Source organism: Bos indicus, chromosome 3, assembly GCF_029378745.1.
Source record: "Bos indicus isolate NIAB-ARS_2022 breed Sahiwal x Tharparkar chromosome 3, NIAB-ARS_B.indTharparkar_mat_pri_1.0, whole genome shotgun sequence".
In the NCBI taxonomy this organism is placed as follows: domain Eukaryota; kingdom Metazoa; phylum Chordata; class Mammalia; order Artiodactyla; family Bovidae; genus Bos; species Bos indicus.
In genome coordinates, this window is record NC_091762.1 from 34,231,901 (window position 1) to 34,249,118 (window position 17,218).

Consider the following 17,218-nt stretch of genomic DNA (forward strand, 5'->3'; position numbering starts at 1 on the left):
AATTTTGCTACAGCTATGATCTTAGCTATTCAAGGCCCAAATGTAGTTTTCCCATTTATTCCACCTTCAAGTAGGGTAACCCCACCTACCCTCAAATCACGGCAAATTGTTTGCTTTTCTAAATTATCTTTTCCTTGATCTTTGACTCTAGGCAGGAATTGGTTATAGGTCAAACTACAGAAGCCCAACACAGACTCCTTGGTTATTAATGTTCATATAGAACTTGCCCTACAGTACTAGCATGAAAACAGAGTCAGTGGGACAGGTCTTATGGTAGAACAATCTATAGCAGAATAAAACACAGTTATATTTTAGTTTTCTTCTGCTCTGGTAGACGTCTCAACTGGTTTATAAACAAATTCCCACAAGCCAAAAGATGCCCTATTATATTCACTTTGCAGAAAAGTTATCTTGGAGGCTGGATAGGGAAGTAGCAGTACTTAAAAGCAACACTTCTATAGCTGCTTTACTCAGGTTAGAATCTGGTTATTCATCTTATAATGCTTTCAAGCTAAAACTCTTCTGCTGAGTTTACACAGAATAAAAATTGGGGGCCTTGGTCATCCACTCATCTGTTCCTTAGAACAAAGTCAAAATAATTTCCTAAAGCTCTTAGCAAACACCAGGCTCTTCTCTGAATAAAGGTAAGAGGACGTGACTTCAAATGTTCTAGGTAGGCTTCCAAAAAGCCTATTAATCCTTACTGCGGCTTAACTGTTGGTCAGACCCAGAAATGATTCCTAAACCTTACACTATTAGAGACAACTACATTGGTACTTCTATCCAACTGGCTTATTTTTATCTCATGGACATTTTGATTGTGTCCATGAAAAGTTCTCTTTGCATAAAACAGCTGCTAGAAAGCTTAAAACCAAAATTGTGCCATATACTCACTCTGCTGTCTATATGTCTTCTTTTGATCCATTTTAAATTTACATTATACTGTTGAATTTTATGTCTTCACAAATTCTTTTCTGTAACAAGATAGGTTAGAAACTAATACTCAACCCTGTTTTCATATACTGCAACCTTAATGCTTAGGATGATAAAGCTAGAAGAAACTCAAAATATTCCAGGTCCATCACTAGCAATTTATAGATAAGAAACTGAGGTCAAGGGAGGTAGAGTGTCTTCAAGATCACACCGCTGGAAAGTAACAGAACTTGAACTCCGAAACAGGTCTTCTGAATCCAAAGCCAGTAGTTTTTCTATCTGCACAATACCAACAGTCCACCAAACACTGTAACATCAAAGTCAATTTTCTCATTCACCTAAGCTCCTTCTAGTCCCAAACAAGTCCTTGGTTATTTTTAAATTATGCCAGCTCTAAATCATAGCTATTTAACAAAACCATCTCCAAACTAAATACAAACTGGCCTCAAAATGGATGTGATATTAGTATAGAATAATAAAAATATAAATAGCTTTGTTTGCTGAAGGTATAATTTCCTGTCCTTATCTTAGAGGGCAGAGACCATGTTTTCCTTGACTTGCATGATTAGACATTGATGAAAGTAAGCCAAATGTAAATTAAGTTCCATTTCATATCAATCTGATGACAGTTGCTTTTTTTCTTACAAAAATATGACACATAAGGACAAACAATATGATTTCACTTATATCAAGAATCTAAAGTAGTCAAATTTATAAAGACAGAAAGTAGAATGGAAGTGAGGAGTTATTATTTAATGAGTACAGTTTCAGTTTGGGAAGATGAAAAAAGTTCTGGAGATGGATGGTGGTGATACTGCTAAAAACATGAATGTACCTAATACTACTGAACTATATACTTAAAAATAGTTAAAATGGCAAATTTTATGTTATGTACATTTTACAATAAAAATAATAGAAAAAATATAACTGGAAATGTGCTTTTATGTTTCTGTCAATTAAAGGATGGATAAAATGACCACAAAAATTCAGTATAAGAACCATATAAAAGACACATTTACTCAAAATAGTTCCTACTCTGATTTAAAAAAAAAAAAATTAACCTACATGTACCCCAAATAGTCAAAATCTGGGTGGCCCCATTCCCCAAGGTGAAAAATAAGAACCTTCAAAAACCATGCTATACTTGGAGATATGCCGTAGACCAAAGTGTGCTGGCCCTGCTGGGTGGAGAAGGTGGTGAAGGGTGAAGAGCTCTTACCTCCCACTGCCCTCTCTACCCGGCACAGCCCCCGGAGCACAGATTCCAGCAGGACTTCAGTGTTGGGCCAGGGACTGCAAGTGTGCCAGAGCCTCTGGTGATCCTGCTAGGCAGAAGTGTGAAGACATCTCTGTGAGGTCAAACAGATAAACTGCAGATTGTAGGAACTTTTCTGCCCTTTGGTCATGGAAAAGCAAACACTGGTTTGAATCAGAAATAAAGAACTGGATTTAAATGCAAAATTTTTACAGACCTTTTCACCCTGCTTCACAAAATAAAATTTCTAGTTGAATTGGTAGTAATTTAGTTCATTTTAGGTTTTTGAAAGGAGTAGGGAAAAGTGATTCTGAGAAAAGACAACCGGCAACAATGAGCATTTGTAGGTATTGTCTCAAGACTTACTTTTTTTTTGGAGTAGAGTACAATTTCGAGTATCATAAAGAATATTTATGAAACATTTCTAATGTTATTTCTATTTGATCAGAACTATAGTATATCAGACCTGGAAGGAGTACTTTAGTCTGTCTTTAGATGAGGGATATAAGACTGAAAGATTTCATAGCTAGCTGGAAGCAGGGAAAAGACCAGAACCCAGCACATCAAGCAACTCTCCAATCTCGTAAGAGAACCCTTCATCCTATGTAAGCAAAGATGAACAGTTAGAAAAAACAGGTAATTTCTTATAATTTGTTATGTCCACTGGGATTCTCTTACAAATAAACAAGCCTCTTGGTAAAAATGTTTGGATAACCCAAAGGAATATGGCCGGGGGTGTGGGGGTAAGATAGGATATCTGTACAACAAGGTTGTACAGAATTTAATATTCCAGCTGTAAATGATCTTACAGCTAATGCTAACACACTGAGACGGTGTACTCTATAAGTATATTTACTAATATTTGATTATTTCTCCTACCATGTTGATTCCCACTAGATTTCAGGAAAGGAAAACATATACCACTGGGCATATGGAGATATATGTTTAACTCCTCAATCATTCATTCCCTTTACCTACCTCATCCTCAAAAGACTTTCATCCTATAGCTAGTTTTGTTCTTTGTCTACCGACTGTAAATGGATATTCATGTTATTATAGTTATCTTTGTTATAGGATTTTATCTTTACTTTTGTGTATCTATTTTCACTGAAAATAAATGGAGTGAAATAAATGTAATAAATGTTTAGAAACCCCAAGTTTCTTGTTTTGTCTAACTTTTGTATAAAAACTAAATACTCTTATCCAAAATGCAGTAATGTTCTTTGGCTAAACAGTCCTCAAACTAACTTTTTGGGTGAAAGGCACTTTAAGTTATGTACAAAAGGTGCTTTGTACTTACTGCAAATAAAAAATAACTCAAGTCTTTCACTAGTGATTTACAGGTTGTTTACTATTCATGTTGATCTTTAATATAAGGTCTATTCAGTTGTCCCCAGGATGTTGGCCCAGGTTAGTCACATCAGAACCACCTGAGGAATTTACTTAAAAAATACACATTCCCAGGACCTGGTTTGGACATTTTAATTCAGTTGAGGTTAGCCAAAGAATCTCTATGTTAATCGTGCACCACAGGTATCTGCTGCTGCATAATATTCCACATTATCTCTTATTCCTGAGAAGCCTTGAATAAAGCCAGGTGCAGGCCTGACAAAGTACCAGAAAATAACTGTCTTGCCCTGATTTGTTCTGAAATATGCTCTCCTCGGGAGAAGTAATTCATAAAAGATTGTGAGAAAACTGGAGGGTGGGTGGTGAGGGGTAATGGGAATTCAAAACCTAGACAAGGATAAAGGAACAAGGATCCTGACCATCCTGGAAGTCTATTCTTCAGTATGCCTCACTTAAATTAAATCTTTTACTTTCTGATAGTTGATAGCAAGAGGTATCTAAGTTCCAGGTCTCTAAGCAGCTTGGTTTTCTTTTGTGTTTGGACAGTCATAAGTTTACAAGGAGACCTGTGGCTGGTTCAGGTCAGATCTCTGATTTGTACTTTGAAGCCTAAACTGGAAGAAGAAAATTACCTGGTAGTACTGGGAAACTGAGATAATTTTATTCTTAAAGTCAGTATCACATATGAAAGATTTCACAGGGAATCAGTAAAAGGAATTAGTACTATTAATATTTTAGGTTTGTATCAATGAGTAAGGGGCCACTGTTTTTTGAACATCTAAAAGGAAAAAAAAATCATTCAAAGGCAGCTTTTTGATTGACTGAGAGACTAACTTAACTTCCCCTTGTATGTAACTGCCAATGCAGCAAGGAGCTCTGCAACAGGAAATGCCAGAACTATGCTAAGCAAATGGATAAATATAAAAAAGTAACTAGTCAGATGAGGCCATCAAGGTCCAAACAAAGTTATAGCTACAAATCAGAGAGAACAGCCACAAATCAGAGAGAATTTAAGAATATAAGGTGAGCAAATAAATTTGAAGAACCACCAGTTATTTTTAAATACTCCAAAATGTGTATAAATAAAACACAAATAGAATACATAAGAGAATAAAAAATGAACAAGGCAAGGAACAGGTTTTTAAAATGTGGTCCATCTATTCTTAGAAAGCAGCACCTTGTGAAAAGTCACAACCCGTCAGGTACAACGCACTAAACTAGAGGTCTAGAGTCAAACCATCCAAGATGAAAATGGCACTTCAAGATCCACTTATGAATAACTCTAACAGTTCTTAGAATTTTCACGCCAGGAGGTGAAATCTGTTGAAAGGCTGAAATTGTAAGGTTATTTATTCCCTAAGACTGACTATTAAGGAGCAGAATACTTCCTCTTTACATAGGAGCCTAAAGATGGCAATTTTACACCCCAGAGTTTTAATCAAGTGGCTAAGATGTGACTGTCCACAAAATAAAGCTGCTGTTACAGTCCTTCCTGCCAATGGCTATTTACTGTTATTTAATTTTTTAACTTTCTTAGATGTGCTGATTTCTTAGATGGTCCAAAGCCTGGCCAACTAAATTCTGAAACATGATCCATCACAAATTTTCAGTATTTTCCACCAAAAAGATACAGGCAACTTTTCATTTCTTTGATTACAAATATCAATCCTTTTTCTCCAGGCTAGTAGATATGATGTGTCATCCCTACATTTTGGTTCTGCTATAAGAAAAGATCTTTTAATTCAAAACACAATAGTGGTTTGTAAGGCAGACCATCAGATTCATCAGATCAAAATCACCTTTTTAAAATTATAGACTGCTAGCCCGCCATCCAAGAGTCAGTCTCTGAGATGGATCCAGGTGATTTTGACTGAAGGCATATTTGAAAACCACTGACTGAAACTGTGTCCTCAACGAATGTGCATTTTGATAAATTATTTGGGATGGAGGGGTAAGAAGTGATCCTCACATAAATATAGGACAAATGTAAATGGTGTAAAGTCAAAAAAGTGGAGAATTACTATTTTTCATTAATGAAAAGGCTAAAAAATTAACACATCAGATAGACATATTCAAATGAAAATACAAAATGCATTTCAAGTTAAATTAACTTTTTTGGATTATCTCTTGTTTTGGGTTATCAACAACACGATCCCACTAGCCCAGACTATAGAAAAACTACAGTTAAAGTAACATTCTACCAGTTCTCATTTCCAAATGATTCTACATCACAGAATACAATAAGGAAAAGATATATTCAAAATGAACAAGAACTATCCCTTATTTACACTGTGGGCATAAGTCAATCACCAATTGAAGCTGATAATTTTCTTTCTTTTAGATCCAGTTTTGCCAATCCTAAAAAAAAAGTTGTTAGATAATAAGAGTTATACCACCTGCAGAGTTAAAATTTTCCCAAGAAAGCAAAAAGAAAAAAACCTACCAATAAAGGCACTGAAGTGCTGTGGCTTGCCTTCTGAACCAGCTTTGATGACCACCAACCTTATTTTTTTTAAACTACTGAAAGGTCACATCAAAAGATGAAACAGAATCCAATCCAAAAAGACTGGACCCCAAAAGGCACTGCTCAAATTACTGATTTGGAATGCTCAAACTGCATTCTCTTCCTTTGCCTTCCCCTAATGGACCATTCAATATTTAATGACATTTGCAGTACATTGCACAAAAGGACCTGCAGGCTGAGGTGAAAAGAGCTCTTCACAAAACCAAAATGTAAATCTGGAAAATGGGTTTTGACTGTGCATCACTTATACAGATATGACATAACAACCTCAATCAGGCCAAGACTCAACAATACTATTACATCAAAAGACTTAAGACCTTCAGAGAACCCTTCTACCTAAACCCATTCTCAGACAAAGGCCTAAGCACACTCAGCAGGGGCAAAAAACAGCAGAAGAAAATATTTCCAGAAAGGACTAATTACAAACAGGAACAAACCTGGACTCTTTACTCACCATTTTAATACTGCTGTCAACTGTAACAGATTAAAATCTGTACACACGACAAAGTAGAAAAAAGTCCCAAAATCAATAGTTTCAGCAAAACAAGGTACTAACTAAGGATTACTACAATCAACATTGCTACAGTAAAAACAATGGCAAACAGGGATTTGGCACCACATTTACAAAGTAAAAGCATGCACTTTTAATACACTTCAGATGTTTCTCAACAGAAAAGGCCAATGGAAGATGGAAAACATGGGGCATCTTTTACAGAACTCCCTATGACTAAGACAAACAAGCAGGAATCAAAGTGATCAATTTAGCAGATATGTAGCAGCAAAGTCATTGGTTCTGTTTGGAATTTAGCAATATACTTTTCTAACTGACAGCTGCCCTGGGTGTGTCTGTATCCAAGAAGCTGACTTTATCATACTACATCAGCATTTATTTAGTAATTTGGTGATTAGCATAAACTAGGTTAACCTTCAACCACAAGCTTAAAAAAAAAAAGAGAATCTTACTATAGACTTCTTCAATGTAATTGCCATTTAGAAACCATAATGGTACTCTGAGCAGGATAGTAACATAAATTTTATCCAAAAAACCTATAATCAGAGCCCAAATAACTGAAAAGAATTAAGTTATTATGGAAATATTATATTCTGACCATACCTAGAGTTATAAACAAAGAATTCCTACTAGGAGGAATATTTTCAAGATGATCTGGTCACATTATGTGCATAGTTAAGATTGTTTGTGTTTTAATAAAGGTTCTTTCACAAAAAAATAAAATTCAGTGAAGTTATTCTTCCCTTGATGGAAAAAAAAAGAAAACTTGAAAAAAATGAACTACTGGTGGTTTGTCAAGAGGGAAGAAGAAAAACAGTAAGCTACATATTGAAGTTCTGGAATGCAGCACCTCAACTTCACATCTGCCCTAAACGTTTGAGACTATGAAATCCAAGTCATGTCTCGATGATCAAACCATACTTTACAGTTGCTCCAATTCCAATGTCTGACTTTAGCATCTTGTGTCAATTAAGAGTTCCCTAATACAGAGGATTGTGCTAAAAGAGTGCTAGGATTCTGCATGCTGCTGCCATTCCCTGGTCCCGTTCATGCTTGCGCTGCCCAATGAGGCAGCAAAGGAAGTCTGGTCTCAACACTCCACACTGCAATAACTAGAAAAGAAAAACAGCTGTAATTAGAAAAAGTTTACAAAGTCAAGAGACATCACTACAGCACTATAACTAAACTGTTCAAAGTTTTACCTTTTATTAACATCCACACTCTATTCAATAAAGCCCACATTCCTTTAAGTTGTTTTTAATGATGACATCTGTTACAGCATCAAAAACAAACTGCACGTTCTTGGTGTCTGTGGCACAGGTGAAGTGGGTATAGATCTCCTTGGTATCTTTTCTTCTGTTCAGGTCTTCAAACTGGCACTGAATGTACGCAGCTGCTTCTTCATATGTGTTGGAACCTGAAGCAGACACCCAATATTCTCAGTTCAAATTATAACAGCTGCCTGAACTCAATTAAGTCAGGCCATCACCATTTACTTATGGAGAGAGGGACTATAACCCAACTGAAATAAACAGATTTCTATTTTTCTATAATGATTAGGTTTTTCTATAATCACATGTTTCTTGAGTGCACAATCTCATTGTCAATAAACTTATCAGAAAGATCCAGGAAAACAAAACTTTTTTCCTTTTTCCCTTTCATTTGCATTTTTTAGCTAAAAAATTTATAAAGTATAAAAAGAAACTAGGGAAATAGGAGGATGCATTTCTAGAAGAACACAATTGCTTAAAAAGTTAAGAGAACTTGTGTTCCTTGGATCAATGTTGAAATAAACAATTCAAAAGGGTAACTCCTGCTTCTTTTCAAAATCATCCACTTTTAACAGAGCGTAGCCTCAGAACCTTACAGGAATAGTTTAAATAACCAAAGGTAATACAGTAGATGCAAATGGGAAGGGGTTTGAATTGCACACTTTTAAGTGGTGCATTTTATGGTACGTGAAGATCTCAGTAAATCTGTTATTTCTTCAAAGAGGGGGTTATCCAAAGAACCCTATTTCAATAACATTTAAAATTAACACTCTTAATCACCTGCTTCAGAAACAATCTTGTCTACTTGTGAGTTTTTAGAATAGCCTTAGAAATTGGCTGCAGAGCCAGGGAAACTCAACAAAGACAACACACAGTTGCCTGAGAATTAGGGGCTATTTTCAGTGACATGAAGCATGACCAAAAAAATATCAACGACCAAGTATGTAAAGAAGACTAAATAACAAAGGAAAGCTTAAGAAAAAAATGACTATTATTTAAATAATATTTTAAAAGAGGAAGGAAGATAGCTTGGTAGGTGCTTGAATAAGATTTACTGAGATGTACAGAACCTCTGTAAAGTAAAGCAGCTGCTGTTGTTCAGTCACTAAGTCATGTCTGACTCTTTGCAACCCCATGGACTACAGCATGCCAGGCTCCTCTTTCCTCCACTATCTCCTAGAGTTTGCTCAAATTAATGTCCACTGAGTCACTGATGCCATCCAACCATCTCATCCCTCTGCTGCCCCCTTCTCTGCCCCATGAGGAATATGAAAAGGCAAAAATTTAGACAGATGACCAAAACATGATGTGAAAATTCTTAAGAAGAATGACAGCAATGGAAAACAGGCTTGGAAATTCACCCCACCCCCTACCGAAAAATAGATAAGATATTGACAACTCTTTGCTGTGTGTGAAGATTCCCAGCTGAAACATTAACATCAATCCTTTACTTAAGATTTTTCTCCCATTCTAAAATCTGGCTACCTTCTATGAACTTAACCAACTCTAATCTTCCTCCTCACTCTTAACAGAGGCTGCAGTTCTAAATTCCCTAAGAAAAGAGAGGGCACAGGGCTTTAAAACTATATCTCAACTTTTTAAGTTGAAATGAAACTCACATAACATGCAGTAAGTTTACAATACAGTGGTGTTCAGTGCAGCCACATGTTACACAATCACTACCTCTCTAGTTTCAAACTTTCCTACAACCTCAGAAAAATATCCCATTAAGTAACCATTCCTCATTTCCCCATGTCAATTTCCTGCCAACCAACTTGCTTTCTGTCTCTACGGATCTGCCTATTTGGGATATACCATATAGAAGGAGTCATACAAATGTGACCTTTTCTGTTTGGCTTCTTTCATTTAGTATAAAATTTATAGTATTCATCAAAATTGTAGCATTATCAATACTTTGTTCCTTTTTATAGCTAAATAGAAGCCTGGCAGGCTGTAGTCCATGGGGTCAAAAAGAGACAGATGCGATCGAGCACACACACACATACCTAAATAATATTCCATAGTACAGATATACTAATTTATTTATCCATTCATCCTATCTAGACTCTCGATTGCTTCTTTTCCCACCCGCTTACAAATTTTGCTCATTACATCCACTTTTAACAACTTCTCTTTTGCTTTAGGATCTCACCTCTAAGCCTATAAACATTTAAAGATCTCTCCTTCCCCTGTAATCTAAGCTGCTCAAGAGGAAGCTACACTTGTCTTTATTTCTTCACTTCCCACTCAGTAACTCACTGGTCCTGGCTCTGCTCTCATCATTCCACTGATAATGCTCTCCATTAACAGTCAATGATCTTCTAACTGCTAGCTCCACAAGACATTTTTTCAAAATGCATTTACTTATCTGCATATGACATTGTTGACCACTCCGCACTATTTAAACTCTCCTCTTAGTTTATGACACTTTAGCTTTCCAGATTCTTCTCTTTATCCAATATAAACCTTTATTATATTATAAAGGTTTATCCAATATAAACCTTTCTTTCTCTCCTGCCAACAGAGGCTGGTATTTGCTCCCATTCTATTCTTTTCTCTCCTCATTCTATATCATCACCCTAGGTCATCTCATCCATTTTCATGTTGTATTTACACATGATCCCAAATCATATCTGTTACTAACCTTTAACCTCTCCCCAAGCTCCAAGGTCATATATATAACTATCTATTAAATATCTCTATTAGGATGTTTCAGAAACTTCAAAATCAACATTCCAAAATATGAACTCATATTTAACGTTCCTAAATGTATTTATATTTAGGAACATACCAAGTACCAATCAAGAGTACCTCTGACTCTTTCCATTGTCTTACCCTAGCTACACCCTTTCACCTTATTATATAAAGCATTTACAGCATCTGCTCAGCTAACAAGAGGTCTACTTTCCCAGAAATACTTAATTCTGATCTGAAGGTCATAATGGTACAGCCCTAGCACTCACGTTTGTTGACCCTAACCTAAACTGACTGAGCTAAGGGTTTTTGCCTTACTTAACCTTGGCCAGTCAATATAAACCTTGGGCCAACAAATCTCAATCTAGCCTAGTTTTTTAAATGGAGGAGATATAGTAACCATGACAGGGCCAACTTTTATCATATACACTGAACAGGAGAGAGTTGGTAAGGAGAGAGAGAAGAATAGAGAAGACACAGGAGAGAAAAAAGATGGGGAAAGAAGGGCTTCCAGGACTTCTGACAATATTTCCTAATTCCAGCTGCATTCTTGAGAACCGTTTGCATTCTTGTCCCTGAATTCTGTATCTCTGAACCTTCACCAAAAGTTCCTATGTGCATACTGGAAGTCCTTACTAATTCAACTCCCCTACTATCTATCTTTATTGGCATCTGTTATGTAATTTTAAAAAATCAGTTTCCACTACATCATGTACCCCAAAGAATATCCTTCAATAGTTCCCCTCTGTCTCAGCATGGCATACAATGCCCTCCACGAGCATCCCTGCCCATTTCTCTAACCACTCCTCCCCACAGTCTAAGCTCCAGCAATATCAAATTCCTCCTAGGTTTCAGAACAAATCATGTCTTTTTCTTTTTTTGCACATGAAGTTAGTTTATTAATGACGACATTTTGAAGCCAACCATTTTGATCCAGTATTTAAATAACAAGCTGTTTAATATTAAAGCAGACAGTACTGTCACAATGCTGCAAAAATACAGCTTTACCCATAAACCTTTCACACAATTATACATTAAATGCTATTTTTATTTAAGCAAGGCACCCCTATTTGTTCTAAAATATGAGATGTGTTCTCCACTGAAATAGCAAATGAGGAGACTGAGATTTTTTTCCTATCTAGAGCTGGTTTAATTCAAGTGAAGCCATTGATGTCCTTACTAGTCATGGCAGTTATGACAAATCATGTCAATTTTAACTGCAGATTTTTATATATGCTATTTTCTTTTCCTAAAATGTTTTTCCTCCCCCACCTGCCTGATGATTTCTAGTTTATCCTCCTATTCTCTCACTCCAAGTGTCATTTCCTCTAGAAAAAGCTTACACTGATCCCACTGAGGTAACCACTTCTTTGGTTCTTCTATTAACGAACATGTCACACTAAAATGAAACTCTTTACAAGCGTCTCTCTCTCTCTTTCTATAACTAATGTCAGTTTCTTGAGTGCAAAACTCCATCTTATACTTGTTTTTTGTGAATATATTTATATCAAATTTTTATCTTTCTTTACCTCAAAAAATGAGGACAGAAATATAAACATCATAAATATGATTATATCTGGAATAGCACTTTAGACTTAAGGGGTCTTAAGCACATGCTTAATGTTGATACCACTACAAATGAGCACTCTCCACAAGGAGATACACACAACATTCAAAACGAATGACAGCTGTAGGAAGGTCATGAAAGTTTTGATTCAAGATGTATACCTCCAACAAAATCTTTCATGACCCTTTACCTGTGTATTCTGGATAACAGATAGTTAATGAACTCCTCTTTATTTTTTCCTCAAAAAGATCTTTCTTGTTGAGAAACAGAATGATCGAAGTGTCTGTAAACCATTTGTTGTTACAAATGCTGTCAAAGAGTTTCATGCTTTCATGCATTCGGTTCTGAGAAAGAAACAAAGGATGATATAGGTCAGTAGCAAAAACTAAAAGTAGATTAACTATTAATGAAAAAGAGACCAAGAAGAGTTTATTTCTTTTCTTTTCTTTGACTATGCCACACAGCATGCAGGATCTTAGTTCCTCGACCAGGGATTGAACCCATGCCTCCTGCGGTGGAAGTGTGGCATCCTAACCACTGGATCACAAAAGAAGTCCCACACCACAAAGTTTTAAAACGACTGATGGGCAATCATGGAAACTAGTCAGAAACTGATAATACAAAAGCTGAGTCGGTCCTTATTTTTATAATTCTTGAAGCTTGGGAAGTGGGAATAAGAACTAGCTAATAAGAGACCTAATCCTGTCCTTATTCTCAGTGTGCTGTCATATCTCCTTACGGTTAATAGGGTATAGATAAATAATTTGAAATTTTAATCTCACTGACAAGGAGAAAAATTAAGACTATTAGGTTCTGGTTCAATGAGTAAATGGATGCCCAAAGTCTTCCTAAGAGTTATTTTCCATTTCCTGCTTGCATTAGACAGGTCTTTTATTTACCAGAAGCTCCAACATACCATCTCCTCATCTTCAGCCAGAACAAGGTCATAATCACTGAGGGCCACACAGAAGATAATTGCTGTCACTCCCTCAAAACAGTGAATCCACTTTTTTCGTTCTGATCTTTGGCCACCTACATCAAACATCCTGAACAAGGGGAAAGAATGCACAATTTTAGCAAGGTCACACACACACACACATTTCTAAACTGAAATGGTTAGGGAAGTTCCCACTACTGCATTTTCAAAACCCCATTTATAATAAAAAAAGACAAACCAGAAGCAGATAAAAATTATCTGTAGTTAAATGTAAGAGAACAATATGAGAAAATAAAGTTGAAGAACAATCAAGATTCTCATTTTAGAAAAAACAGTTGAGCCTCCTCTCTATTAAAGCTTGTGCCAGACATGCCGAAAGTCAGCAGAGTGAGCGGTGAAATAGATTAAAGGAAGGAGGGAAAAAAGACAGGAAAAATGAAGAGCTGAACAATACTGAACAATCTGAGATAGTAAAAATAATAACTAACATTTGCCAGACACTACCCTAAACATCTTTAAGTACATTAACTCATTTAACCCTTATAACACTCCTGTCAGTACTACTATTATCCCCGTTTTACAGATGAAGAAACTGAGGTGCAGATATGTTCATTTGCCCAAGGGAACACTACTAATAAATGGTGACTGGAGTTCTAATTCCTATACCCAAGCTGGTACTCACAACACCACTCTACCTCTCAAAACAATTTATCTCTTTAGTTAAAAGAGATAAAAAAGAAAAAGAACAATGAAAAAACATAAATCCCCAACTTGCATCCTGCTTCCGTAACTCTACTGATTCAAAATTTTGTTTTCCTTACTTTTTTCTTTCTTTAAACTGAGTTATAACTGAGATGTGTTTTTCTTACTTTAAGGAAAATATTTTTGAGATTAATTGCAGACAAAAGTAAATCATATTTCATGGTAGAACTTTAAGAACCCAGTATCTAAACACAAAACTTAACCAGTATTTTCCAACTTGAAGTCTCATTCAACCTAATTAATAATAACAAAGCTTCAAAACTGTTCACACACCTTATGTTCCACTTCTGATTAGTTTTAGTCCACTAATCCCTTCCGGGAGACTTAACTTGATATTCTAAGTAAACTGCTGAACTTGTGTCAGCAGTGTCCTCCTTTGCCACCTACAGTAAAAGGAGGACCTGCACTGCTTTGTTTTTTAACTGGCACTAGGGTCTGAGGAGGTATGTACACAAATGGTTAGCTACTCTTAAGACGTATGCTTGATGACAACGATAAAATGTTTTAAGGTTAAACTCTGCCAAGCTGGTTCAGTGTGTCAGATCTACAGGGACTAGGTGTCTATTTTAAGAGAATATTTCCTATAGAGATTGAGAGAAATTTAAGACATAGTTGAATAATTTTTCAGTGTATGTTTTAAAAGAACAGTCATCTCATCTCTTCATGACCCACTTTCACTTTTGGCTGATCTTACGCAGTTTTCTGAAACTTTAGTCCTGACCCCTGAAATGAGGCAATCACAAGTTGGTGCTAATACAAGGTCATATTATAAGTTTTAGAAAAGTTAACATCACATATTTCACCATGGACCTTTCAAGGGCAGACATACACTGGTACACCAATAATTTCAGTATGCTCTACCATTTCTTTCTATAAAATCCGTAAAACTGGTAGAACACTGTGAAGTTCCCAAAGTGGGCTTTTCACACATATTAACATTTACAGTATCATTCACTAACATCAACATTTTATAAACATTACCTCATAACAGAGAGGCAAGTAAGCAATTACAGAATGCCTTGCATATACCAGATGCTCAATAAATGTTTGAATAAATGGATAGTGGTTTTTGCCTAGAGAGAAGAGGAAAAGGAAGAAGTGATAGTACTTCATAACAAGGTATCTACATGCCAACAATAGTGTGCAGAACCTTAATTAGATCAGGCTATTAATCCTGACATAAAGAGACCAATAGAATTTACCTAACTAAAGATCAACTATGACATCGACAAGTTTCCCACACTAAATAAGTAAAGGTCATGACATATAATTATAAATGGATTACTAATCTTATAACATATAGTCATCTCATTTTTTCGGTTTCATGACTTATAATCCATGGAGACTCTGCTATTCTTGTTAATAAATTCATCAGTACTATGATAAGCAGCTCTTCTACTCTAAAAATATTCAGCTGAACTGCTATTTTCCTCTATCAGGTTTCAAATCCATTTTGGTGTATTAAGACTTCAAGACCTCAACTAGTGTCTAGTAATAGGTAAACTCTATATGGATTTTGCATACTGTTTTGCATACAGAATTCTATGAAGCAATTTTTTTCAGAGAAAAGAAAACTAAGAGAATCTGAGCTAGAAGTTACATTTACATGCAATAATGCTGAATGTCACATTCTACATATAAGCATAACAAAGTAGCTAAAAAGTACATCATATATTCAAGAGGGAAAGTTTACTCCTAAGCTCAAAGGTCACAAAAGCAGAAAACAGGAACCAAAAAGACAGGTCTATTATTAACACAGAGACAAGCTGAAGCCTATTTTAGAATTACTAATAATGATGAGAAAATCCTCTGTATTAGAATACTAGAATTTTCTCTCTCTAAAATAGTAATTGTTTATAAATTATCTTACTTTCTGCAAATTAACTCTACCCCTAGATCAATATTCCACTCTGTACATAGTATTAAGAATTAAGCTGTGCATTATACTGTGCACTAATCAGTCAAAGGCCATGACAATATTAGCTTCATTCCATTAAACTTAAAGAGAAGTGAGATCCAGTAAGAAATGGTTGACACTGGTGAGAAAAGCATTTCTATTTTAATATCAAAATGCCAGAACAAAGCCACATAAACTAAACCAAAACACTACTTTCTATCCTTTTAGTATTGTTGCTACCCTTCTAAACAACAAACATTCAATACCTGTTTTGGTGATTCCAATAAAAAAGCAGCTGAAAAGAATAAAATTAAAGATAAAATAAATTGGTAACCACATGATTACTTTTATTGATACGTAAGTTCTAATTTAATTTTGAATTCAAATTGCTCCAAATAGAAAAAATATTTGACGCTATTTGGAGAAAGAAGAAACACTTGGACCCATTCACTTAAAACAGCCAAATACTAGCAGATGAATATAATTTATAAATTTCTGAATCAAAGAAAGTTGCCTAGATAAATTATACCCTGATTAACAGATACTAACTAAAGGAAAGATATTTGTGTTTGGCATATCTAGAAAAAGGCTAGTGACTTACTTGAAGTATAGGTCTTTGAAAGTGAAATGTGTTTCCACAATGCCTGTGGTCTTCACTCTCGTCCGCAAAACGTCTTGCTGAGTTGGAATGTAGTTGGTTTGGGATATTCTATCCAAATCATTTAGGTAACTAAGTAAGTAAAATACACATTTATTTTTACCTAATGAAGCCAACCATGTGCAGAGCAAGTCAACAGACTAAACTAGTTCCTTGCTGAAAGCAGAATCTGTACCTGTCACTAAAGTGGCAGAATAAATCAGATCTTCAGTATCTTAGAAATGATAATGAGGGGAAAAAAAGGGAATCTAGCACAGGACAATTAAAGTAGACTCTTTACACAAAAGTGGTATTAATTCTACCAAAATTTAACTGTGAAAGCCAATTAAAAAACATGAAAACACTATTCTTAATAAAGACTCCTGAAATTTAATACTAAATCAACTGTGCACTGCACAGTACAAAAATCCAACCAAACAAAAGCCCTCAGACATTTAAATTAATGGGTCATTTGTCTGTTTAAACATTTGCCAGGACATTAGAAATACTGTTTGAATTATTAAAATTAAAAAGAACTACTAAGCTCAGTAAGAATGAGTATTTATTTCCTCCTGTTTTCACTCATAAAACAGAAAAGTTAAAGATTTCTTTTTAATCTAAGCCAAAAACAAATAAATACCTCCAAAGAAACTTCACTTGTTCAGTGAAATAATTTAAAAACTGCTTCAAAGCTAAATTAAATTCTTCACAATTTCAGGTCCCCCCCCCCAATTTTTTTTTTAAAGAACAGCTGATACCATAGTAAGTGAATCATTAATGACCCTCTAAAACTTAGTAGGAAATGGCAACCAACTCCAGTATTCTTGCCTGGAAAATTCCAGGGATAGAGGAGCCTAACAGGCTATAGTCCATGGGGCTG

The 17,218-nt window shown here is 35.4% G+C and overlaps 2 protein-coding genes across 2 annotated transcripts in view; both read right to left on the reverse strand.

The window, feature by feature from the left end:
• AMPD2 (adenosine monophosphate deaminase 2) overlaps positions 1 to 6,352 on the reverse strand; it is a 36,261-nt gene extending 29,909 nt beyond the window's left edge. Inside the window, exon 1 of the mRNA XM_019956898.2 lies at positions 2,153 to 6,352. The gene's annotated coding sequence lies outside the window, so the exon portion shown is untranslated. The remainder of the gene's footprint in view (positions 1 to 2,152) is intronic.
• A 150-nt stretch (positions 6,353 to 6,502) lies between these two features.
• The window catches only part of GNAI3 (G protein subunit alpha i3), a 44,593-nt gene continuing 33,877 nt past the window's right edge, over positions 6,503 to 17,218 (reverse strand). Inside the window, exons 5-9 of the mRNA XM_019956901.2 lie at positions 16,303 to 16,431; positions 13,022 to 13,151; positions 12,296 to 12,449; positions 7,776 to 7,990; positions 6,503 to 7,685 (exon numbers count right to left, since the gene is read on the reverse strand). Of these exons, the coding sequence (XP_019812460.1) occupies positions 7,800 to 7,990; positions 12,296 to 12,449; positions 13,022 to 13,151; positions 16,303 to 16,431 (604 nt within the window). The 3' untranslated portion in view covers positions 6,503 to 7,685; positions 7,776 to 7,799. The remainder of the gene's footprint in view (positions 7,686 to 7,775; positions 7,991 to 12,295; positions 12,450 to 13,021; positions 13,152 to 16,302; positions 16,432 to 17,218) is intronic.